This window comes from Scyliorhinus canicula, chromosome 2, assembly GCF_902713615.1.
Source record: "Scyliorhinus canicula chromosome 2, sScyCan1.1, whole genome shotgun sequence".
Taxonomy (NCBI): domain Eukaryota; kingdom Metazoa; phylum Chordata; class Chondrichthyes; order Carcharhiniformes; family Scyliorhinidae; genus Scyliorhinus; species Scyliorhinus canicula.
The window spans coordinates 193,907,284-193,933,192 of record NC_052147.1 but is presented as its reverse complement, the minus strand read 5'-3'; the positions used below and the strand labels follow the sequence as shown (position 1 = coordinate 193,933,192).

Genomic DNA, 25,909 nt, shown 5'->3' with positions numbered 1-25,909 from the left:
ACTTTGTTCCCATTTAGTTAAATCGTGGCCACTGTGTTTTAAAATGGCTGCAGAAGTCACCTGATGTACAAATTGGTCAAGCTTCAGGAAGGCTCTGACCTGGATTACCTGGGAATCTGGCTGGGCAGTTCCCTTGATTGACTTCACACCTGTTGATTTTCTGAACTCTGCTAAATGTGAAGACAATAGGCCACCAGCCTTTGACTCCAGAAATAGCCAGGAAAGACTAACAAAACCCCTTATGCAAGGAGACTGCTAAGGATCCCCCTTAGAGGACTACTTGATAGCTTTGACACTGGGAGATTGAAGCTCTTTGGTTATACTGGATTGTTTTCTATTGTATGCCAATAACCAGCTGTCTTGTTATCAGAACCCTATTGTGAAAAGCTATGATTATAAGCTGGACTCTTTGTTACAGAAGAGGAGGTTGCAGATTGCACCCGTAGCATCCAGAAGAAGACTGCAGAATGCAACATTATCTCTCTCTTTGCAATTCTCAATTTCGGATCCGAATGTTACATTTTGGAATACATCACAGAGATAGAGGATTTTAATTGAAAGGAACGTCAAGTGTCATCGCATCCAATTTGGAAAACGATGGATCATAGTTTAAAAGTGACCGTCTCCAGATAAACAAACAGCTTACATTGGCCACAACACCACTGGAATTATCAAGACCACCAAAGGAACGTCGGAACATACATTTATTTTCTATCTTATGGAATTTAAGGGAAGACTGACTGAACGCTAAGTACCACAGATCAGGGAATTGCAAAACAAAAATGGCGTGAAGAAAAGGCGCCTTGTACGCACTTGATGAAGATGAGGAACACAGACCTCTGATGTGGAAAGTTTCCAGTCATTTCTTAAAGCCAATCAGACACCAGCAGATCTGCATACTGTGACTTTTCTCAGCTCATTTGGGAGGAAAATATTCATGTTGCTACAAAAATTAGTACATCCAACTAAGCCTGGAGACAAGTCATATGATGAGCTAATGACTGTCTTGCGAGAACATTTTCCCACATCCAAGATAAATAGTTGAAACATTCCACTTTCACAGGAGGAAGGGAAAAACATTTTACATTTGTTGCATCACTGTGAAAACTTGCAAAGTACTGTGATTTTGGCCAGATCTTGGATGATACACTTTGCGCCCGATTAGTTTGTGGCCTCAGGAATGAGGCCATCCATCTAAATTGTTGACTGAAGGTTCATTAACCCTTAAATCTGCTTTGGAAATTCAAGGTCTATGCAACTTGCTGCAAGAAAAGCTTCACTGATTGGATCCATAAGATGGAGTCTGTGAGATGCAGGTCAACCAAGTACCTACCATGTCATTGCTGCAACTGTCATGGGAATGTCACTTTAAGAAATGTTTGTCTTCTCAAGTGGCTGCAGTGATGTCATTGTGTGGGTACAGCTGGGTTCTGGCTCTGCTTCTTACTTTCGCTTTGAGCTGGAAGCTGTTTGTGACTCTGAGTTTTACTTTCGGTTTTCAGTTGGGGAGCTGCATCCAAACCAAGAAGGTGTATTTTGATTTCTCCCTCCGCATGCTAAAGAATGTCTCCAGATCACTTGATAATTTCAAAGTAATACCTGTTTCTGTAAGGAATGCATTTGTAGGAAAAATGTTTTTTTGGCTTATGGATGTTGTCAGGAAAGTTACTAAGGGTCACCTATAGAGTCCTGTATCTTTTTTTTTGGGGGGGGGGGGGTATTTGTGTTGATAGTTGATAAGACATTTACTGTGTGTTTATAAAATGTTAACTGGATTCCTAGAATAAACCCTGCTTTGGTTAAAACTACTTAAGACCTCTGTTGCATAACACCTGGAAAATGGGCCCTTGTGCTCCTCATAACCAAAACTCCATGATATACTTTGGTGTTCTCCAAACCCTGGCCCATAACACAACCAAGTGGGACAGATGGCTGGAGATTGTTAGGAGCAATGAGAACAAATGCAAAAATTGTGGTAAAGTTGGTCAAGCCAACATTCATAAACACAGATGTGTACCAAGAAAAATATTGCAAAGTCTTCAGGACAAGTTTACCTGTTAAGTGATCCAACTGAAGACTCACTGTGTCACGTCTGTTTAAGGGATTTAAGCTTGGCATTCTAGCAGTAGAAGGGGACCAGCAATGATTTTGGGTCATAGGTTCATAGAATCATAGAATTTACAGTGCAGAAGGAGGCCATTCGTCCCATCGAGTCTGCAGTGGCTCTTGGAAAGAGCACCCCAATTAAGCCCATGCCTCCACCCTATCCCTGTAATCCAGTAAGCCTACCTAACCTTTTTGGACACTAAAGAAAATTTATCATGGCCAATCCACCTAACCTACACATCTTTGGACTGTGGGAGGAAACCGGAGCACCCGGAGGAAACCCACTCAAACACGGGGAGAACGTGAAGACTCCGCACAGACAGTGACCCAAGTCGGGAATCAAACCTGGGACCCTGGAGCTGTGAAGCATCAGTGCTAATCACTGTCCAACCATGCTAGGTCTATCCAAAATTCAATGGGAATACCATTAAAATGCAAGTTGATACGGACGCTGCAGTATCGCTGATACTTAAATTTATAAAGCATCAGAAATTGAAGTTTCTGTCAGTGCAATTATCTGATCTGGTCTGGAGGACATATACTGAAGAGGTTGTGCTGATTAAACGTTTGATCATGGTGACTGTGAAAGTTAATGAGCAGCAAGCGGAGTTCCCTCTTCACATTGTTCAATGAAACTTTCCAGCATTGTTTGAGAGATCTTGGTTAAGCAAGATTAAGTTAAACTGGGCTGTCGTGAACCAACTGGTTGATTCTATAAACAACCTTCAACCACTTATAAGAAAGTATGCAACGGTATTCGAGGAGTCCACTTGGATCCATGACTGGGGTCGAAGTAAAACTCAAGATAAAGGCAGACAACGTGCCTAAGTTTTTGAAAGTGCGGACCATACTCTATGGGCGCAATTCTCCGCACTCACGACGGTGCGGAGAATAGCGGGGTTCGTAAAATTTTACGGCCACGCTAGTCTGACGCCCTCCCGCTATTCTCCCCCCCCCCCCCCCCCACGCCCGACTCCCGATACGAATCGCTGCCGCCGTTTTTTTACGGCGAGCAGCGATTCTCAGCTGGCCGATGGGCCGAGTTCCAAGCCCTTTACGGCTGTTTTTACGAACGGCAAACACACCTGGTCTGGCCGTTCGTAAAAACGGCCGCAAAGTGCCGATTTTTAAAACCATGGCACCGATTGGCACGGCAGTACCACGGTCGTGCCAAGGGTGCCATGGGCCCGCGATCAGTGGGCACCGATCGCGGGCAGCGGGTCTGATACCCGCGCACTCTTTGTCCTTCCGCCGCCCCGCTGTATCACTTCGCGGGGCGGCTGAGGGGCACCCGGCCCGCGCATGCACGGGTTTCGCGCAAATGCGCGATGACGTCATCCGCACATGCGCGGGTTGGAGTCTTCCAATCCGCGCATGCGCGGCTGACGTCATGTGACACGTCAGCCGGCGCAAACTCTGGCAAGCGGGCTTAACAAAATTCGTTAAGCCCGCGATGCCGGAGTTTACGGCGGCGGCATGCTAGCCCCGACCAGGGACCAGAATCGGTTCCCGGTCGAGGAGGGGGAGGCTGGCGTCAAACCCGCCCGGATTTGACGCCAGCCTTACGATTTCTCCCTCTCTGGGAGAATCGCGCCCTATGTTTTTCCAGCTAAAGTGGAAGAAGAACTCAAGAGATTATTTAAGACAGGAGTCATTGAGCTTTTTACTACCAGCGATTGGGTTGCCCCAATCATCCTAATCTTGAAGAAGGATGGATCAATGCGAATATGCGGGGATTTTAAAATGACTATCAACCCTATGTTGTGTGCTGATCAGTACCCTCTACCTATACCATTTATCAAAGGTCTTTTTGCTGGCCTCTCGGGCGAATTTAGAAAAATTGATCTCTCCCAAGCCCATCTGCAAATGAATGCAGCGATTGAGTCTCACCCATCATTGACTATAGTAACACATAAGGTATGTTTTAGTATCTGAGGCCTCCATTCAGAAGTCAGTACTGGCTCTCTTCCAATGATCTATGGATCAGATCTTGTGGGCTATTAGATGTACAATGCTACCTGGGCGACATTTTGATTACAGTTTTGAACAATGTAGTGCAGGTAAAAAAAAACCTAGAAGCTACACTTGCAAGGCTGCAACTACATAATCTCAGCGTCAAGAAAGATAAGTGAGAATTTTAAAATCTTCGATTCACTATCTTGGATACATCATCGACCAAGAAGGTCTTTACACAGAACCTACGAAGATGAAATACAATGTGGAAAAGTGTGAGGTGATGCATTTTGGAAGGAGGAATGGAGGCATAGACTATTTTCTAAATGGGGAAATCAGGAGCACAAAGGGACTTGAAGTCCTTGTTCACGATTCTCTTAAGATTAATGTGCAGGTTCAGTCGGCAGTTAGGAAGGCAAATGCAATGTTAGCATTCATGTCAAGAGGGATAGAAGACCAGGGATTTACTTCTGAGGCTGTATAAGGCTCTGGTCAGACCCCATTTGAAGTATTGTGAGCAGTTTTGGGCCCTGTATCTAAAGAAGGATGTGCTGGCCTTGGAAAGGGTCCAGAGGAGGTTCACAAGAATGATCCCTGGAATGAAGAGCTTGTCGTATGAGGAACGGTTGAGGACTCTGGGTCTGTACTAATTGGAGTTTAAAAGGATGAGGGGGGATCTTATTGAAAAGTACAGGATGCTGCGAGGCCTGGATAGACTGGATGTGGAGAGGATGTTTCCACTTGTGGGAAAAACTAGAAGCAGAGGACACAATCTCAGACTAAAGGGACGCTTCTTTAAAACAGAGTTAAGGAGGAACTTCTTCAGCCAGAAGGTGGTGAATCTGTGGAATTCTTTACTGCAGAAGGCTGTGGAGGCCAAATCACTGAGTGTTTTTAAGACCGAGATAGATAGGTTATTGATTAATAAGGGGCTCAGGGGTTATGGGGAGAAGGCAGGAAGCCAAGTGGCCTAATTCTGCTCCTATGTCTTATGGTCTAAGATGTCGGAGTTCTTGAATGCTCCACGACTGCAGAATGGGACTCATGTAAGGTCATTTCTAGGATTATTAAATTACTATGGAAAGTTCATACCGCACTTAGCAACAAGGCCGAAGCTTTTACACACGTTGCTTGGTAGCAAACAAGCTGGACTCTGGATTAAAGATTGTGAGGATGCTTACCAAAATGCCAAAGAAATTTTCAGGAGTGGTTGAATAAACTCGGTTTGTTCTCTAGGAACGACGGAGGTTGAGGGGCGACCTGATAGAGGTCTGCAAAATTATGAGGGGCCTAGGCAGAGTGGATAGTCAGAGCCTTTTTCCCAGAGTAGAGGGGTCAATTACTCAGGGGCATAGGTTTAAGGTGCGAGGGGCAAGGTTTAGAGGATATTTATAAGGTAAGTTTTTGATACAGAGGGTAGTGGGTGCCTGGAACTCACTGCCGGAGGAGGTGGTGGAAGCAGGGCTGATAGTGACGTTTAAGGGCATCTTGACAAATACATGAATAGGATGAGAATAGAGGGATACGGACCCCGGAAGCATAGAAGATTTTAGTTTTGACGGGCAGCATGGTCGGCGAAGGCTTGGAGGACTGAAGGGCCTGTCCTTGTGCTGTACCTTTCTTTGTTCTTTGAATTGAAGTTATTGGTCTATTATAACCTAAAACTGAAGCTGCAGCTAGCTTGCAATGCATCACGCTATGGGGGTTGGAGCAGTTGTTTTGGAAATAATACCTTCAGGCGAACAGCGACCAACAGCATTTGCTTTCAGGATGTGGACTAGCACTAAGTCAAACTCTGCTTAACTTGTGAAATAATAATAATAATCTTTATTATAGCTACAAGTAACGCTTACATTAACACTACAATGAATTTACCGTGAAAAGCCCCTAGTCACCACACGACGTCACACGTTTGAGTACATGGAGGGGGAATTCAGAATGTCCAATCCACCTAACAGGCACGTCTTTCGGGATGTGCGGGAGGAAACCAGAGTACTCAGAAGAAACTCATGCAGACACGGGGAGAACGTGCAGAAAAGAAGCTCTCAACATTTTTTGGGGTATTTGAAGGATCCACAATTGCCCCTTAGCAACAATGTTTGAGGCACGTAAGGGGATATCTTTACTCACTGCTATTCAATTACAACATTGGGCATTAATCTTGTTGGCATATCATAGGCTAGCTGTGAACCTGGAACCTGAAAGGTCAACAAGACCAAAAAGACTTCCGATGGCGGCCATGAGCTGAGTGGTCGCATGCAAGGTGGCCCTCATATTAAATCCTCAACTACAAACTGTTAACCCCATCAAACAGGCACCAAAATATCCATGACCCCCCCCCCCCCACAGCCTAACCCCTGCAAACTGCTTTGACACGAAGTAGGAATTAAGGTTGGGAAAGAGCCATCCACCCAGCAGAAAAGGCAGCAAGGACAAGGGGAGGAAAACCTCAGCCTCGGAGCTGGAAGCCAAACGAGATGGCATGGAACCAGGAAGGACGGACTCCACAGAGTTCTCAGCGCAGACCCATGTGCCGATGGCCAAAATCATGGGCTTCATCACCTACGAGCTCCAAAACACAGGGAGGAGCTGAAGAGAGACCTCTTGGCAGCCGTCCAGATAGCAGTGGAGGCTGCAACGGCTCCCGTGAGAGGGGGTTATGGCCAAAATGGAGTGGCGCCCTGAGGTCCAAGAGTCAATGACGAGAGACCTCGAGAAGGCCGCCACCACCTAGGGGATCGGATCGCAGCACTCAAAGCTGAGGTGGCAAGCCTGATCAAGACCTAGAATGGCCTAAAAGAAAAAATAGACGACCAGGAGAAGATGTCTTGATGCCAAAAGCTAAGAATCGTGAGGCTGCTGGAAGGTATGGAGGGGAAGAACCCTCCATACATAGTGGTGATGCTCAGGACGCTGGTCGGCAAGGAGGGCTTCGCCAAGCCCCCAGAGGTGGACCGCACCCACAGGAAGGATGGTAGAGAGCTGAAACAGACAAGACGTGGAGATGGTGAAAAAGAAGCAGTTGGCGGCCATTTTGAACGGCCCGAGAGCGAGGGCAGGCCCGATCAGACAAGGCCAGGTCCAAGGGCAGCTTATCTATGTCCCTCTGTAACTTGTAACATCCTTCTGTACTGTCCACAACTCCACCGACTTTAGTGTCATCTGCAAATTTACTCACCCATCCTTCTACGCCCTCCTCCAGGTCATTTATAAAAATGACAAACAGCAGCGGCCCCAAAACAGATCCACTAGTAATTGGACACCAGTCAGAACATTTCCCATCAACCACCACCTTTTGTCTTCTATCAGCTAGCCAATTTTTGATCCAAACTGCTAAATCACCCTGAACCCCATGCCTCTGTATTTTCTGCAATAGCCGACTGTGGGGAACCTTATCAAACGCTTTACTGAAATCCATGTACACCACATCAACTGCTTTACCCTCATCCACCTGTTTGGTCACCTTCTTGAAGAACTCAATGAGGTTCGTGAGGCACGACCTACCCTTCACAAAACCATGTTGACTATCTCTAATCAAATTATTCCTTTCCAGATGATTATACATCCTATCTCTTATAAACCTTTCCAAGACTTTTCCCACAACAGAAGTAAAGCTCACTGGTCTATAGTTACCGGGGTTATCTCTATTCCCCTTCTTGAACAAGGGGACAACATTTGCTATCCTCCAGTCTTCTGGCACTATTCCTGTAGACAAAGATGACTTAAAGATCAAAGCCAAAGGCTCAGCAATCTCCTCCCTAGCTTCTCAGAGAATCCTAGGATAAATCCCATCGGCCCAGGGGACTTATCTATTTTCACACTTTCCAGAATCGCTAACACCTCCTCCTTGTGAACCTCAAGCCCTTCTAGTCTAGCAGCCTGTATCTCAGTATTCTCCTCGACAACTTTGTCTTTTTCCTGTGTGAATACAGACGAAAAATATTAATTTAGCACCTCTCCTATCTCCTCGGACTGAACGCACAACTTTCCACTACTGTCCTTGACTGGCCCTCCTCTTACCCTAGTCATTCTTTTATTCCTGACATATCTATAGAAAGCTTTAGGGTTATCCTTGATCCTACCTGCCAAAGACTTCTCATGTCCCCTCCTGGCTCTTCTTAGCTCTCTCTTTAGAGCCTTTCTAGCTAACTTGTAACTCTCAAGCGCCCTAACTGAACCATCACGTCTCATCTTTACATAAGCCTCCTTCTTCCTCTTGACAAGTGTTTCAACTGCTTTAGTAACCCATGGTTTCCTCGCTCGACCACTTCCTCCCTGCCTAACAGGTACATACTTATCAAGGACACGCAGTAGCTGTTCCTTGAACATGCTCCACATTTCCATTGTGCCCATCCCTTGCAGTTTTCCTCTCCAGCCGATGCATTCTAAGTCTTGCCTCATCGCATCATAATTGCCTTTCCCCCAGCTATAACTCTTGCCCTGCGGTGTATACCTATCCCTTTCCATCGCTAGAGTAAACATAATCGAATTGTGGTCACTATCACCAAAGTGCTCACCTACCTCCAAATCTAACACCTGTCCTGGTTCATTACCCAGTACCAAATCCAATACAGCCTCGCCTTTCGTTGGCCTATCTACATACTGCATCAGGAAACCCTCCTGCACACATTGGACAAAAACGGACCCATCTAAAGTACTCGAACTATAGTGTTTCCAGTCAATATTTGGAAAGTTAAAGTCCCCAATAACAACCACCCTGTTACTTTCGCTCCTATCCAGAATCATCTTTGCAATCCTTTCCTCTACATCTCTGGAACTTTTCGGAGGCCTATAGAAAAGCCCTCACAGGGTGACCTCTCCTTTCCTGTTTCTTAACTCAGCCCATACTACCTCAGTATTCGAGTCCTCATCAAATGTCCTCTCAGCCACCGTAATACTGTCCTTGACTAATAATGCCACCCCTCCCCCTCTCTTACCACCTTCCCTGAGCTTATTGAAATATCTAAACCCCGGCACCTGCAACAGCCATTCCTCGCCCTGCTCTATCCATGTCTCCGAAATGGCCACAACATCCAAGTCCCAGGTACCAACCCATGCCGCAAGCTCACCCACCTTATTCCAGATGCTCCTGGCATTGAAGTAGATGCACTTTAAACCACCTTCCTTCCTGCCGCTACACTCCTGCAACTTTGAAACCTTACTCATGACCTCACTGCTCTCAGCTTCTTGTGTACTGGAGCTACAATTCAGGTTCCCAATCTCCTGCTGAACTAGTTTAAACCCTCCCGAAGAGCATTAGCAAACCTCCCCCCCAGGATATTAGTACCCCTCTGGTCCAGGTGTAGACCATCCCTTTTGTAGAGGTCCCACCTACCCCAGAATGAGCCCCAATTGTCCAGGAATCTGAAACCCTCCCTCCTGCACCATCCCTGCAGCCACGTGTTCAACTGCTCTCTCTCCCTATTCCTCGACTCGCTAGCATGTGGCATGGGTAACAACCCAGAGATAATAACTCTGTTTGTCCTGGATCTAAGTTTCCACCCTAGCTCCCTGAATTCCTGCCTTACATCCCTATCCCTTTTCCTATCTATGTCGTTGGTACCTTTGTGGACCATGACTTGGGGCTGCTCTCCCTCCCCTTAAGGATCCCGAAAACACGATCCGAGACATCGCGGACCCTGGCACCTGGGAGGCAACACACCAACCGCGAGTCTCTCGTTCCCACAGAATCTCCTATCTATCCCCCTAAATATGGAATCTCCAATGACTAATGTTCTTCTCCCACCCCCCCTTCCCTTCTGAGCCACAGGGACAGACTCTGTGCCAGAGACCTGTACCCCATGGCTGACCCCTGACCCCTGACCCCCCAACAGTATCCAAAGCGGTATACCTGTTACTAAGGGGAACGACCACAGGGGATCCCTGTACTGACTGCTTCCCCCCAGCCTCTCTCACCATCACCCATCTATCTTTATTCTTTGGCGTAACTACCTCCCTGAAGCTTCTTTCTATGACCACCTCTGCCTCCCGAATGATTTGAAGTTCATCCAGCTCCAGTTCCCTAACAAGGTTTTTGAGGAGCTGGAGTTGGGTGCACTTCCCACAGATGAAATCAGCAGGGACACTGACGGCGTCCCTCACCTCAAACATTCTGCAGGTACTGCCTTCCCTGCCATCCCCTCTAGATAAAAAAAAACAAGAAAAAGAAAGGAAGAGCTTACCTGATATTCCCTCAACCCCTTAGGTTAGAGGAGGTGGAAGGGTGGGGGACACTGCAAGTGTAGTGTCTCGGGTTTAGCAACTGCCCAGCTTGTATACAGGTACTCACCTTCCCGACAGGCCCCTGCTCCCGCCGAAAATCCGGAGGCCGCTCCCGCTGAAAGGTAAGCAAATTTAAAGGCACTCACTCACCTTCCTGACAGGTTCCTGCTCCCGGCGAAAGTCCGGAGGCTGCTCCCACTGAAAGGTAAGCAAATTTAAAGGCACTCACTCACCTTCACGACAGGCCCCTGCTCCCGCCGAAAATCCGGAGGCTGCTCCCGCTGAAAGATAAGCAAATTTAAAGGCACTCACTCACCTTCACGACAGGCCCCTGCTCCCGCCGAAAAACCGGAGGCCGCTCTCGCTTCCCAACGACCGTGGTTTTTTTTTTTGGTTAGATGAGGGGGTAGGGGGGAAACACTGAGGAAGTGTTTCGGGTTTAACTGTCACCTGACAACAGCCCCTCCACAAACCACCTTCAAATTACGCTGACCGAACTGCACGTATGCAAATTTCCCCGGAACAGCCAGTCAGTAGCTCCGCTCTACTGCCCTCTGCTGGATGCTTGCCTTCACTTGAACACCATGGGTCTCTTGCACAGGTACATCTTCAAATTACGCTGACCGCACTGCACGTATGCAAATTTCCCCAGAATAGCCAATCAGTAGCTCCACTCTGCTGCCCCCTGCTGGATGCTTGTCTTCACTTGAACACCTCGGGTCTCTTGCACAGGTACACCTTCAAATTACGCTGACCGCACTGCACATATGCAAATTTCCCCGGAACAGCCAATCAGTAGCTCCGCTCTACTGCCCTCTGCTGGATGCTTGCCTTCAATTGAACACCTCGGGTCTCTTGCACAGGTACACCTTCAAATTACGCTGACCGCACTGCACGTATGCAAATTTCCCCAGAACAGCCAATCAGTAGCTCCACTCTACTGCCCTCTGCAGTAGAGCAGAGCCATGTCTGAGCAGTATTGTGTGTATTGTCCGTTGGACAAATCATCACTTTTTGTTTTGGATTTGTGACCATTCTCTTCATGTTCAATGAACAAATCAACTTCTTGTGTGGAGGCTGGGACCCTTCATGGTGCGTGGACGAGTCTCTGTTTTTTGGCGTCAGGCCGCAGCATAATCCTGCATTCACGAGTCGGGATGTCTTATAGACTGAGCTGAAGATTCCCCATTCCGAAGAACTCATCGTCGGGGTCTTCACGGTACAACACCTCTAATTGCAGTTCGGATTTGGTACTGGGTAAGCCATCTCCCAAGATGAAATCTTCGTCTGAGTCGTAGTCTACAAGGACCATATCATCTTCGAGGGTGGTGCTAACTGCTTGTTCCAGGGTGTTATGAAAGTTATTTTCAACTGCTGGTGTAAGTTCGGGCATTGTTCTGTCTTTTGAGGCAAGAAAATTGGGTTTTGCAGCTTTATATTTCTTTTTGTTCATTTTTGTGCATTTCCCTTTTAAGTGGGTGTGATCTTAGTCCTCTGACATCATGACGCTCGTGACGTCATGCGTAGGACTCGATTGCCCATGCGCACACCGATTTTCCTGTACTGTGCCCTCTTTTCGCAACTGAGCATATGCAGCTCCTTTCTCAAGATGGCTGCCGCTCAGAACCTCCGTCTTCCTCCGATTCAACCCTGCCTCCGCCTCGTGGTGAGTGTTCGTGCCATTTTTACCGATTTTGTTTCTAAATGATGATTGTGTTTGTAGACACTCAAAGTACTGATTTTGTTTTTGTTCAGAAGCAAGGCATTATTGTATAGTGATTTCTAGATTTAGATACTTATTTTGTGAAAGTTCTTCCCTCAAATTTTTATCAGATAGTCCAGAAATTAATTGATGCATTATCACAGTGTCTCTGAAATCAGCATAATCACAGCCTTGTGGTATTAACTTGAGATTTGTAATAAAATCAGAGATGGGCCCTCCGTTTATCTGACAAGAGTTCCAGCATCTCACCGGACTGACTATTACAGCGTACAGCAAATTTTTTGAGTGTAACTTCTACTTTGGTGTTGTCTTCACCTTCTAAGTAATTAAAGCAATTATAGATTTCATGCCCTCCTTTTGAGAGTAGTAGGGCTATTTTTGTTGTGTCAGAGGCAGTGCTTAAATCATTCGCTGTGATAAATATTTGGAACAGCTGTTCAAACATTTTCCATTTATAACTTAAATTACCGGTTGTTTCCAGCTGCCATGGAGTTCCAACAAGTTCCATCAAATCAGTTAGTCGTCGAGGATCCATTTTCTGCAAAGTCTTCCATAGTCAAATATCCGGTTTAAGTTTTTCTTCTCTTGCTGGTGTCTCGCTAGCTTTCTGAAATCACTCCTGGTATCATAAGTTATTCTCTTAGTCTGAATAACGATTGTAGACTTCCAGTTAACACAAATACTTTATACAATGGGTTTGTTCTGTTTCCAGTGCTTAACTAGATATAATAGTCAAGAGGTATGACCGGTGAAGCTAAGGTAAACTGCCTATGCTGAGCTGTCTCTGTCTGCTGTTCACTAGCCCTGTGTTTCTGAAAGCGGCGGATCCCCCCTTGGGCTGGACCCTTTATACCCGTCTCTGTTGCTGCCCCCTAGTAATGCTGTGGCTGTTACATCTGTCTGTAGTCCCTGGTGTATGTGCAGATGTATGTACAGATTACTACAGGAGGGGTGGCCTGTTTTGAGGGTCCCGGAGGGTGAGCCAGACAAGACAGCTAGTGCTGCCTGGACAAGGTGGCGGCAGCGATCAGCTCGGCAGTGTGACCAGGAGGACTGGCCTCCAGTGTCAGAAGAAGGTCAACAACTACACCGGGCAGCACAGCTGAGTAGACACCAACACCCTCCTCCCCCTCAAGGAGAATCCACCCCCAACTCTCCAAGTGAGCCCCAGCCTTCCCCCCCTCTCCCCAACCCACCTTCACAACCCCTCTCCCACCACTGTGAACCACATGTATGGCTATCGATGCCCTTTCTGTGTCTCCTCAGGAAAAACTCTGCCACAATTGGCGGGAGAGGGTCCAGACTGGTGGAGGGGTGCTGGACTTGAGTGGCAAAACTAGGAGGGCCAGGCGCGATGAGCATCACTGAGGGCACTGGTGGGCGGTGGCGGCACTATCGGGAATGGAGTATTATCCAGCACACTAAACAACTTGTTGCTCAACCATTATGATGCCTCTGTCACTTTGTTCCGCAATGCGGGCTGACCCCCTGAACCCTTTGATTCTTTCCAGGCCCCCCCCCCCCCCCCCCGGGCGCTGACCCAGCCACCAGCCCTGGTCATGTCCCCAGAGCTGTCTCCTATCCCCTGGGTGTCCGGACGCTGGCTGCCGCGTTTGTGGTGTTACCTCGCAAAGTGTTCAAGCACAGTGTCCAATCGGAATGCTAGCCAATGAACCCCACATGCTACATGGTCTGCCTACCCTCGGGAATCCACTTGGCATGTAGCAAGTGCTTACTTCCCTATTAGCGATATATTAGCCAGAAACCCTCAGCAGTCGGTGGGGTTTGTGGGTGATTGGTGTGGCAGGCGGGCAGTGACAAGGGTTACCCCCGGAATGGGGTTGGAATCCGGAGGTTGGCATGTTGGTGCCGCGAGCGATTGCCCCTCCAGTGCCTCGCCCCACCCTTCCATGGCGGCCCACCCCTGCGGAGGGTCCCCCACCCCCTGCCGAGCGCTAGGGTGTCAAGTCCAGCATCCACGGTCTCTTTGTCGGTGAGCAAACATTGCTACTCACCTCCTCGGCCCCCCCATAGATGCCTTACCGCCAGATTCACGCTTTTAAAAAGAGTACTGATTGGCGCCAGAGTGAGCACTTCCTGGAGGCCGTGAATGACGGAAGACCGATGGATATGGATTGCTCTCGTTGCTTGTATGGAAATGGGGCTTAAATGGTGATAATTGGTTTCTTGCCACGTTATGGCGGGATTCCGATTTTGCCTATGGGAGCAGGCCGGTTGCATCGCAACTGTTTGCCGCCTGCCGCGGTTCTCGTTTATGGCCTCTCCCCTATTTACCGGCCTTTTTATGCTTGAGCGCGAGTGTAACGAGGCCTGAAGATCACGCTCAAAATCTTTGACCGTGGGGAATGTGTTCTTGCGAGAAATTACACCTCAGGTGAAAAATGGACTCCTGTAATTGTATTAGCCAAAACGGATCGGATTTCACAAACAGTACAATCTGATGATGAACGAATTTGGCGTTGGTACGGTGACCAATTATTGTTTGCACTTAATGAGAGTACAGAATCTGTACCAGATGTTTTCACCACCGAGTGTATGGACAGTGACATTCCCGACTTGAGGACTACAGCTGCTGAAATTACGGAATCATCCACATAACCAGAGACAGTTCCTGCACAGCTTTGCCAGATGTAACACCGACCAGTGTACATTCGGAGTACTCCTAAGAGCCAAGTTCCTGAGCATCATGTTATGTCAAAACGAGACAGATGTCCAATCAAGAGATTGTCTTACTAATGTACATATGTATCTACAGCATAACAATGTTAGTCACGGCATAGTGTGTTGGATTTGTGTTAAAGTGTTTAATTCAGTAAAAATGCCGTGAGTACTAAAAGAGGGAGGGGTGTTAAGTATCAGAGTAACACTATTGGCTGGTGTCATGTCACCTATTATGCAACAACTTCATTGAAGTGTTTCACAGGTTTTTGGAGAATTCACCATTGTACCCATTGAGCAGCATCTTGTAAATAAACCCCTTGTACTATGTCATACAAACTCGACGTGTGCCACTTCTAATTCTTTCCTCGTTGTGGTTACAACAAAGAATATAACACTTCCTTGTGAATAGATCTGGTTGGTTTATTTTTTCATATATTACAAAGATCAAGTACATACTGAACTGAAAAATCACAACTTTAAAAAAATTCAAACTCTTTTATAACGAACCTCAGGAGTGGAAAAGGGAGGAATTCATTCACCCCTCTGAACTTGGACATAACAATTTCCAGTAACTGACTCAAAGGACCGCACAACAAGATTCAGGTTTCAAGTCTTTTACCGAAACAAGAAACTAAAGCAACATTGATTAAATGCTGTCTTGTAGGCAACATTAACTTTAAACCAGGGTTGCCCAGCCTGAGATCCATGTGCCACTATCCGGCTTGCCTCTCTATCTGGCGCACAGACTCCCGGTTCAAAATAAAGTAAGTACATTCGCCATAGTCCCAGATGACCATAGGCTGCTGGACCCCACCCCCTTCTCTGGTGATCAGTACTCAGTGCCTCGTCGATCTCACTTTAGTTCTGCATCTTAAGTGAAAAGGTACAAAAGGTTTCATTGGTTGGTTTTGCAGCTTGGAACTTTTTAATCATGGTCAATCTTATTAAATACTTTCTTTAAATGATCGATTTGTTGCATTTATATTGATTTTTAAAAAATTTATGTTTAAAGCTGTGCCAAACCTTGGGTTGCATTCTCCGATTTGAAGACTAAGTGCTGACGCCAGCGTGGGAATAGTGGCATTTTATTCCCGTAAAAACGGCGCAAAACCTCCACTGATCCTCCATTTGGTGGGGGGCTAGTAGGCACGCAGCGTAAAGCCCCCAGCTTTAGTTGCAGATATGGACAGAGAATTGCCCGGTGGCCTGCACCGGCCGCGCAACATGCCGCCGGCCGCGCGTGGACCCAGCCTGCCAAATAGTGCCCCCCTTTGACCAGGCTCACCACCCCCGGGCCACCTTCCACCAGTGCCCCCAGCCCCCACCAAAGTCCCCCCTGCTCGCGGAACGGCTGCCACCCGACTGTGGTGGCGCTGTATTCAGTCGCAGCCGCCAAGCTGCGTTCCTGAAAAAAAAAGCACACGTGTCCCATCGGGGGCGGAGTATCAGGGGATGGCCTCAGGCCCTCCCAGCCCCCCCCCACGCCCCTGCGATTTTGGCGCCAACGGGAATTTTCCGGCCAATAACCGAACGCGATTTGGTGTCGCAGACCAGAGAATCCCACTCCTTATCTTTCCTAAATTGGCACATTGGCATTTTGTATGAGAAAAAACTTGAAATGTGGCCCCTTACATGATTAGCAGTGGTTAGCGCTGCTGCCTCACAGTACCGGACCCGGGTTAAATTCGGGTGACTGTGGAGTTTGCACTTTTCCCCTATGTCTGCGTGGGTTTCCTTCGGATGCTGCGGTTTCCTCCCACGGTCCGCAGATATGCAGGTTAGGTAGGGTTATGGGGATAGGGCGGGTGAAGTGCTCCTTCAGGTCGCCACATTACCAAAAGGATGTGGATGCTTTAGAAAGGGTGCAGAGGAGGTTCACCAGGACGTTGCCTGGTGTGGAGGGTGATAGCTATGAAGAAAGGTTGAGTAGATTAGGACTGTTTTCGTTGGAAAGACGGAGGTTGAGGGGGGACCTGATTGAGGTCTACAAAATTATGAGAGGTAGGGACAGGGTGGATAGCAACAATCTTTTTCCAAGAGTGGCGGTGCCAATTACAAGGGGTCACGATTTCAAGGTGAGAGGGGGAAAGTTTAAGGGAGATGTGCGTGGAAAGTTTTTTACGCAGAGGGTGGTGGGTGCCTGGAACGCTTTGCCAGCGGAGGTGGTAGAGGCCGGCCCGATAGCATCATTTAAGATGCATCTAGACAGATATCTGAACGGGCGCGGAACAGAGGGAAGTAGATCCTTGGAAAATAGGCGACATTTTAGATAAATGAAATGAAAATGCAATGAAAATCCCTTATTGTCACAAGTAGGCTTCAAATGAAGTTACTGTGAAAAGCCCCTAGTCGCCACATTCCGGCACCTGTTCGGGGAGGCTGGTACGGGAATTGAACCGTGTTGCTGGCCTGCCTTGGTCTGCTTTCAAGGCCAGCAATTTAGCTCTGTGCTAAACCAGCCCGGATCGGCGCAGGCTGGGAGGGCCGAAGGGCCTGTTCCTGTGCTGTAATTTTCTTTGTTTGTTCAGAGCATCGGTGCACTCAATGGGCCAAATGGTCTCCTTCTGCACTGTAGGAATGGTTGCACGCCCAGGCTCTAAACTATTGAAACATTTCACCATTAACTTTTAAAATATCTGAAAATGCCCCACCACGGTTATACTTTACACCTCCCTTAAATGGGCACTTTATTCTCCCAAAATGAGTCCAAAGCTACTCTCTCCTCCTGAGGGTCTGCTTCCTTTCCCAGCCTGGGAACTTAAAATCCCAGAACTGACTTTCACAGGGTTACACTGGCAATGCCTTCCCTCCAGTTCAAGCTAGGCGAATCATGCAGTGTCCTTTACATCCTCATGACATTGGTCCCTTCAATCTGACCAGGATCTCCCACCTGTGTTCTACATGCCGAACAATAGTATAAGTATTTTCTCTGCTTCAGGTACAGGTCTACCTGCTCTCTGCCTCTCAGATAGCTGCAAACTGACTTGTGTCTGACAGTTTCAGGAATATCCTAGAAACCCTGTAGCCTGATACTACAATGGCTTTCTGTAAACTTTTCTGTTCCCAAAGTTCATCTCCATGGCAATGTGAATCATATGGGCTTTCTAGCCAGGTAGAAATGTTAATGTTAATTAGTTATTCTCTCGACCTCCAATCTTGATTCTTTAAGCTCATTCAGACACAGTGAGTATATGCAAACTACACACGGATAGTAACTGGGGTCCGGGCTCAAACCCAGGTCCTCTGCGCCGTGAGGCAGCAGTGCTAACCACTGCGTCACCCCTTAACAGTATCTACTCTGTATCAGTGTCTACCTTCTATATATCTCTATCTTTCTATCTCCATCATTCTTTATTTTACTCTTTCTACATCTGTACTGTTTGCCCCATCTCATAATATGATGTTTCTCCTCATTACACTCCCCTTGGTTTCTGTCGTCCTGAGTGTCAATGACTAAACACTTATTTGACCACAGGGTACTTGTGTACTGGTTTCTCTTCCTCCTTTTTGGGTGACCATTATTTATTTTGCCCACCGTCACTATTTTTCTCACTGAATGGGTTTATTATCTTTTGGATTGTCTTCCAGAGATTTAGTAATAATAATCTTTATTGTCACAAGTAGGCTTACATTAACACTGCAATGAGTTACTGTGAAAAGCTCCTAGTCACCATATTCCGGCGCCTGTTTGGATACAGAGAGGGACAATTCAGAATATCCAATTCACCTAACAGCACGTCATTCGGGACTTGTGGGAGGAAACCGGAGCACCAGGAGGAAACCCACGCAGACACAGGGAGAACGTGCAGACTCTGCACAGACAGTGACCCAAGCTGGGAAACGAATCTGGGACTCTGGAGCTGTGAAGCAACAATTTTACCCACTGTGTATGTTACGAAAGGAACCAGCTAGTCCTCAAGCTTCATCTGCCTCCACTTGACAACACAATTTTTTATCACTTCACGAATATGTATTCATTTGGATAATTTTTAAATTCAGACTATCTGTACACAAATATGATTAGCCGAGGACAGTAATGTGCAACCTCGACTAGTGAGTGGGCCACATGAGTGGCTCTCCTTCATCCCAGTGGGCCGCAAGACTGAAGTCAGGCTTGTTCACTAACCATGACCCCACGAATAAGATTGAATGCATTTAATACACGCTGAATATTTTACCAGCAGTTATAGAAAAATGTTTAATCATTCATATCTCAGTACAACTGTCACCAACTTCAAATGGTAAAAACAAAATAAACATAAACACTTTGATTGGACGCAGAAGGATCACACGGCTCAATGTTGTGTGGAATGGTACAGTGGTTAGCATTGCCACGGACCCATTCAATTCCAGCCTTGGATGACTGTCTGTGTGGAGTTTGTACATTCTCCCTGTGTTTGCATGGTTTTCCTCGGCGTGCTCCTGTTTCCTCCCACAGTCCAAAGATGTGCAAGTTAGGCTGATTGGCCATAATAAAAACAAATGGCCCCTTAGTATCTAGGGATGTACAAGTCAGGTGTGGTTACGGGCAGGGAAGTGGGCCTGGTAGGGTACTCTTTCAGAAGATCGGTACAGAAGGTTGATGGGACGAATGGCCTCCTTCTGCATTGTAGAGATTCTATGATTCAATCAGCACGCACCTCACTTCACATGCCCTTGCTTTATGGAGTATCACTTGAAATGAAATGAAATGAAAATTGCTTATTGTCAAGAGTAGGCTTCAAATGAAGATACTGTGAAAAGCCCCTAGTTGCCACATTCCGGAGCCTGTTCGGGGAGGCTGGTACAGGACTTGAACCGTGCTGCTGACCTGCCTTGGTCTGTTTTCAAAGCCAGCGATTTAGCCCTGTGCTAAATCAGCCCCAGTCATATGGGGAGGAAAAAAACTACGTGGACAGAAACAAGTGGAATCTGGCAAATCTAAACATGGGTAACAATCAACAAAATGTGTCTTGGAACGCACTCAGCATCCAGGTGTACCACATGTGTCCCTCCAGGCCACAGATTGTCCACCCCGGCCTAGGATCTGATTCTTCTAGTGTATTAATGTACACACATTTTATGAGACTGTCGTCTTAAATTGAATTAATTTTTGGTAGTAAGCAGAGCAAGGGAAATGTTACTCCATGGTTTTGCAGGTTGAAAACCTACTTTATCTCAGTGTCAAGCTCTTTTTAGACCAAATCTACCCCCTCAGCAAAAATTCATTTGTCAGCATCTCACTGAATCAATTATCAAAATTCTATCATACATGTCACTGCAGATGTTGGACAGAGGTGAAGAAAAAGTCATTTTATTCTTTAGTTTATTTGAGCTACTTGCTTTTCCCAAATAAATTGCAAAGTCCAGGCCCTATTGTAGGTTATTTGGGGCTTTGAAGATCCTTTTTAAATTAAGGTCTCTCTATTAAATTAAGAAACCTTTTTTGGAAACATTTTTTGTTAAAGCTCTCATATTCCAAGAAATGAAAATATGATTAAAGGGTGACATCTACAGAAATAAATTATTTCTTAAATACTCATTTCAGGACTTGAAATCCAAAAAGCAACATGAACTTGAAAAGTAAGTGATTATATAAAATAAATGAACTTAAGAACAAATACATATACTACTGATGAACAGGTTTATTTTATGCGGGCAAGTAAATACAATGAAATAGATAAATAAATCATTAATATATAAGAGAAAAGCAAGTGTAGAAGCAAGAGCAGAGGACGCTGGAAAAATTCAGCATGTCTGTCAGCATTTATCAGTGGCGAAACAGAGTTAACGTTTCGAGTCCATAGACTCTTCGTCTGAACTGAAAGGAGGGAGAATGTGTTCGTTAGATTTGCAACAAAAAGTAGCAACTTTAAGAACAAAAGGTGGTAAAAGAGACAAACTGAAATCCTGTTGGAGAAGAGCAGTATTTTTACAAGGAAGGCAGTCCTGGAAAAGAAATGCAGTGAATTAAACGCTAAAATAAGCAAAATACTGCGGATGCTGGAAACTGAAGCAAGAGCAGAGGGCGCTGGAAAAAGCTCACCAGGTCTCCTGTGATTGTTTTAAAAGTTTGACAGGCATGACAAATACTCACAAAAGGTTTACAAAGTGGCTGCAGCTGCACCGGGACATTGAGCAGTGCTGATACTGAAATCATGGACAACAAAACAAAGGTGATTCCTTTCAACTGGCCTGGATCTATCTGCATCGTATTTCCCTACATTTAACAGCGACAATACTTGAAAAGTACTTTTATTGGGATCTCTCGGGCTGTAAACAGCAGTAGGTACAACAACTTGTTGATTTGACTCGAAAACTTTAGCTCCGTTCTCTCTACGCAGATGCTGTCAGACCTGCTGAGATTGTCCAGCATTTCTGAACTTGTTTCGTTTTTACTTTCACGTTATCCTCCAGTGGGGTAGATCACTTATTATTTCAGTGTCCCACTCAGCCAACCAACAAGACCTTTTTATTTACGGGGGGGAGGGGGGAAGGAATTCATAATTTCATAAAAATCTTTGTAAAACTCTACCACAGATTAAGAGCTCCCCCGCCTCAGCCGAGGCACTCAGCAAGTTTGATCAAGAAGGATAAGTTTCGGACAGGTAGGTGACAGACTCATTTGAAGCCAAGCCCCACGACATTTTACACATCATTTAGGAAAATGTGGGTCAAACAATGACCGCATGCAAACAGGTGATTTTAACCTACAAACCGCACATTATACCTGCACGCACGATTAAAGGCAAGGGATACGCTCACCTCCTTGGATGTCTGATATGGCAAAGAATCTCCACTGAAAACGTTAATTTAGGCAGGATTCGCTTTGAGTCTGTTTTGACAGGATGTACCGACCCGGTGAAGTGCATAAACATAAACAGTTGATGAAACGTGTGGAATACGTGTGCAATGCCTCCACTCATCCCGTCCTATCTTTTCAAAACGGATGTTCTTGACTGAGAGAAGGAGATGCGGGTTCTAAGCGGACGTCGCCTTTCGAAGCCCGAGGGGGATAAGTTTATTTATTTTGAGCGGTCTGCAATGCACTGTGATCTATGAGCTGGGTTCAGTTGGGAGGCGGTCACTGTTTAAAAGGCAGGTGAAGAACACGGAGCCGTTAGCCCGCGGCGCGCGCTCCCGCGCATGCGCGCTCGGGGGGCTGTCGCCGCTGCTGACTCGGCGCGATCCGTGCGCTGCCGGCGGGAGGCGAATTAAACAGCCGGGCGAGCGAGTGTCTGAGGAGAAATAGCACTCGCTTTCCGACTCAATGATTCAGACCGTGTGCTTCTGACACTTTTTAAATTTCCTTCCTTCCCCCCCACCTTTCCATATACATTTGCTATTTTCTTTTAAAAAAAAACATTCTCGCCTAAACATCGGCTGCCCACCCCGTCCATTTCGGCCACAGGCCTCGGGCTCGGATCACCCTAAGGTAAGGAGGAAGTTGGCCGTCAGTTTTTTTAAAAAGGTAGAGAATTTGGTCGGGAAACTTGACAAATTCCTCCTCATTGTTCAGCGGTTGTCGAGAGAGCTGAGTTTACGCATCAGTTGCTGTGCCACGCTGATTGGAGCGCCCCGCTTTTAAAAGGACAATTTAAAATAAATCTTTAAAATACAGTCACCCAAGCCTGCCACAGATTTCTGACCCCGACCTCCTTCAGACCTGACGGCATCAGTCTACTTCCCCACCCCCTCCCCCCTTTTATAAATGACCGTCAAGATCGTGTAGTGTTAAAATCCCGAGCAGTGCCACCTTACACAACAAAACCTCGTTTTACAGCAGACACCCCATGACCTCCCTCGCCAATTCTTTCCCCGCACAAAGACAACTTGATTTGTTTAAACCATAGACTTTACAATCCTTAAATTATGTTTCTTCTGTCCGTCGACGGTATGTAAATCCGATGCAAAGTGTGTTTTTAAATCTTTGGAGAGAGGAGGGGGAGGGAAAGAGAGCGAGAGCTGTTGTCTGTCCGCTCTGTGACCACGAGCACTGCTTCTTGATGTCCATGCCAGTCGTTAGTTTTAAATAGTATTTCGGCTTCACCCCTCTCTTTGGTGAATGTGGTAATTTGTGTGGCTTCTTTTGACGCTTCAGGGAAGATGTCCAGCGACAGGCAGAGGTCTGACGACGAGAGTCCGAGCACAAGCAGTGGGAGCTCGGATGCCGACCAGCGTGACAACCCGCAAGAGGAGAGGAAAGAGCCATCCTCTCAACAACAACCGAAAAAGAAAGACCCTAAGGTATCCAGCAAAACCACAGCCAAACTCTCCACCAGTGCTAAAAGGTAAATATGTCTGTTTCTGCACTCGATCTCCGGCATTTTGCCAATCTCGGTTGCACTCCTTTAAAGTCCTTATCAAATATGTCAATATAAACACTCCTCTCTTCATTTGCATATAAGCTTGAAAAGAGAACAATTTGGGAAAAACCGGTCTCGAGTGCACCAAATTACCCTTATTTGCAACTTGGGCATACCCTTTTACCCGTTCTGGGCTAAATTATATAAATTAAAAAGCGACATGTAGTGAAAACTTGTCCTGTTATGGGATTTGGGTTTAACGCTGTTGAGAACAAAGAGGAAGCAGCCATGTTTTCCACTCTGGTTGGGTGAGCTGCTGAGGAAAGGATGGTGATAGAGGGCACTATAATCGTTCTTTTACAGCTATATGCAGCACAGTGATACTAAAAATCTCTTTTTAAAATTTTTTTCTTCAGAATTCAAAAGGAACTAGCAGAAATCACACTTGACCCGCCCCCAAACTGCAGGTAAGTGCGATGGATCAATTGGCAGGTTGCAAAATGTGATTAAGTACCATAAGTTGCAATTTAAGTAAATGTGTCATGCCAGTGAATGCACATCTATTACAGTTTCTTGGACACAGGCATTTGATAGACAATTTATGCTTAATCTCATGCACTATTTAATTATGGGAAGTAATTAATTGTTATTTGTAAATAGTAGACTTCTGTATCAGTTATTGATGGATGTCTCTAAATGCCTGAATGCACAGTGACATCTTGAGATATATAAAGGTTTTTAAATGTTCTCCTAGGTGTTACTTTTTGTTTAAATTCATTGTTACAATATCCATGCTGTTTTTCTATGACTGGAAAAACTGCAACAAGTTTACCTTTTTTTGGGAGGGGATCAAATAATCCATTTAACTGTTGTAGTTGGATTGCAATTTGTGTTGTTGGAGTCAGACATTTTTGTCTTGCCTTTGAGAGAAGTTTGGTGAGATGTAGCTTCTAAACTGAATTTTTAAAATGTGCTCAATTAATTAACCAACTTTTGATACTTATTTGTTGTCAGCAACGTAATGCACATGGAAGTATGCCTGAGAACTCAAAAAAGTTCTGGTGTGGCAGAGGAGTTAAATAATGTCATCTGTCTTCATTTTATCAAATTAACGATGAACTGTTAACATTCAACAGAGAGTGATTTAATTTCACGAGCATGCCTATGTTGCTTGCATGCTCCTGATACTTTGTTCAGATTTCAGCAGGACTTAATTTTACATTGCTTTGAAAAAAAAAAGATGCTCTTTTCATGATGTTGAATTTATAAGGTGTGTGGAAATCGGGTTTAAATGGAATGTCTTAATGTAAATTTGGTAACTTTTATCACCTTTAGCAAAAAGAGTAGCTTGGATTTACAAAATAAAAATAATTGAGTAATTGTTGTTACCTTTGTGTACATTAAAAAATATAATAAGCAAACATTTTCCAAAGCTCTTGCGAAAAGACATCTGAATTTTGCTTCAGTTGTCAATCACTAAATGCTTTGACTTCCAAGTCCAAGGTTTTCATCAAATACCTAGTGTTTGTTACTGCTATTTGCTTTAAAATACTGTAAAATGGCAATACTGTGCCGCACTATTGCTTTGGGAGGGAATGGAATAGAATGAAAAGTTTTTTTTGCTGGGGATGACCAAAAGTTCATGATTCAACGTTTACTTGTTATAAACATAAATAATTTTGTTTCAAAAAATGTAAATTGTCCTTTGTGTCCAAAAAAGGTTGGGAGGTGGGGGCAGAATGCTCTTTCCAAGGGTCAGTGCAGACTCAATAGGCTGAATGGCCTCCTTCTGCACTGTAAATTCGATGAATCAATTCACCAGAGTATCCATTTTTCTTCCAATTAAGGGGCAATTTAGTATGGCCAATCCACCTACTCTGCACATTTTTTTTTGTAAAACATTTTATTAAGGGTTTTATAATAATAACAGTAAACAGTACAAATACAGATATAAACATAATGCATAAACCATCTCCAATCCTAACACATCCCACCTATCCCAAACAGAAAATAGCCAAAGAAGCCGACAACTGGCTGCCAACTCTGGTCGAACCCTAGCATCGATCCTCTTAAGGCAAACTTAATTTTCCCAAGTCTGAGAAACCCGACCATGTCGCTGACCCAGATCTGCGATTTTGGGGACTTCGAGTCCCTCCACGCTAGCAATATCCGTCTCCGGGCTACCAAGGAGGCAAAGGCCAAGACGCAGCCTCTCTCGCCCCCTGGACTCCTGGTTCTTCTGACACTCCAAAAATCGCCACCTCTGGACTCTGCACCACCCTTGTTTTTAGCACCGTGGACATGACCTTTGCAATTCCCTGCCAGAATACCCTAAGCTTCGGGCATGCCCAGAACATGTGGAAATGGTTTGCTGGCCCTTCCGCACACCTCACACACGTACGTCCTCTATCTCAAAAAATTTGCTCATCCGGGCCACTGTCATGTGTGCCCGGTGAACAACCTTGAATTGTATCAAGCTGAGCCTGGCACATGATGAGACGTGTTGACTCTGCTCAAAGCATCCGTCCACAATCCTGCCTCTATATCTCTCTCTCTCTATATCTCTCTCTCTCTTTCTCTCTCTCTCTCTTTCTCTCTTTCTCTCTTTCTCTCTTCTCTCTTTCTCTCTCTCTCTCTTTCTCTCTTCTCTCTCTTTCTCTCCTTCTCTCTCTTTCTCTCTCTCTTTCTCTCTCTCTCTTGCTCTCTCTCTTTCTCTCTCTTTCCTCTCTCTCTTTCCTCTCCTCTTCTTTTCTCTCCTCTTTCTCTCTCTTTCCTCCTCTTCTCTTCTTTCTCTCATCTTCTCTCTTTCTCTCTCTCTTTCTCTCTTTCCTCCTCTTCTCCTCTCTTTCTCTCCTCTTTCTCTCTCTCTCTCGTTCTCTCTTTCCCTCTCTCTTGTCTCTCTCTCTTTTCCTCTCTCTTTCCTCATCTTCTCTCTCTC

At 45.8% G+C, this 25,909-nt stretch overlaps 1 protein-coding gene across 2 annotated transcripts in view; it reads left to right on the top strand.

Annotated features, from left to right (window-relative positions):
* The first annotated feature begins 21,874 nt into the window (after positions 1–21,874).
* The window catches only part of ube2e3 (ubiquitin-conjugating enzyme E2E 3 (UBC4/5 homolog, yeast)), a 194,024-nt gene continuing 189,989 nt past the window's right edge, over positions 21,875–25,909 (top strand). The window contains exons 1-3 of one of the 2 annotated variants that reach the window (XM_038789266.1): positions 21,875–22,100; positions 22,767–22,956; positions 23,388–23,438. In XM_038789266.1, coding sequence (XP_038645194.1) covers positions 22,772–22,956; positions 23,388–23,438 — 236 coding nt within the window. In that variant the 5' untranslated portion in view covers positions 21,875–22,100; positions 22,767–22,771. Of the gene's footprint in view, positions 22,101–22,367; positions 22,560–22,766; positions 22,957–23,387; positions 23,439–25,909 lie in introns of those variants that run through there. The other variant, XM_038789265.1, reaches the window with a different exon arrangement.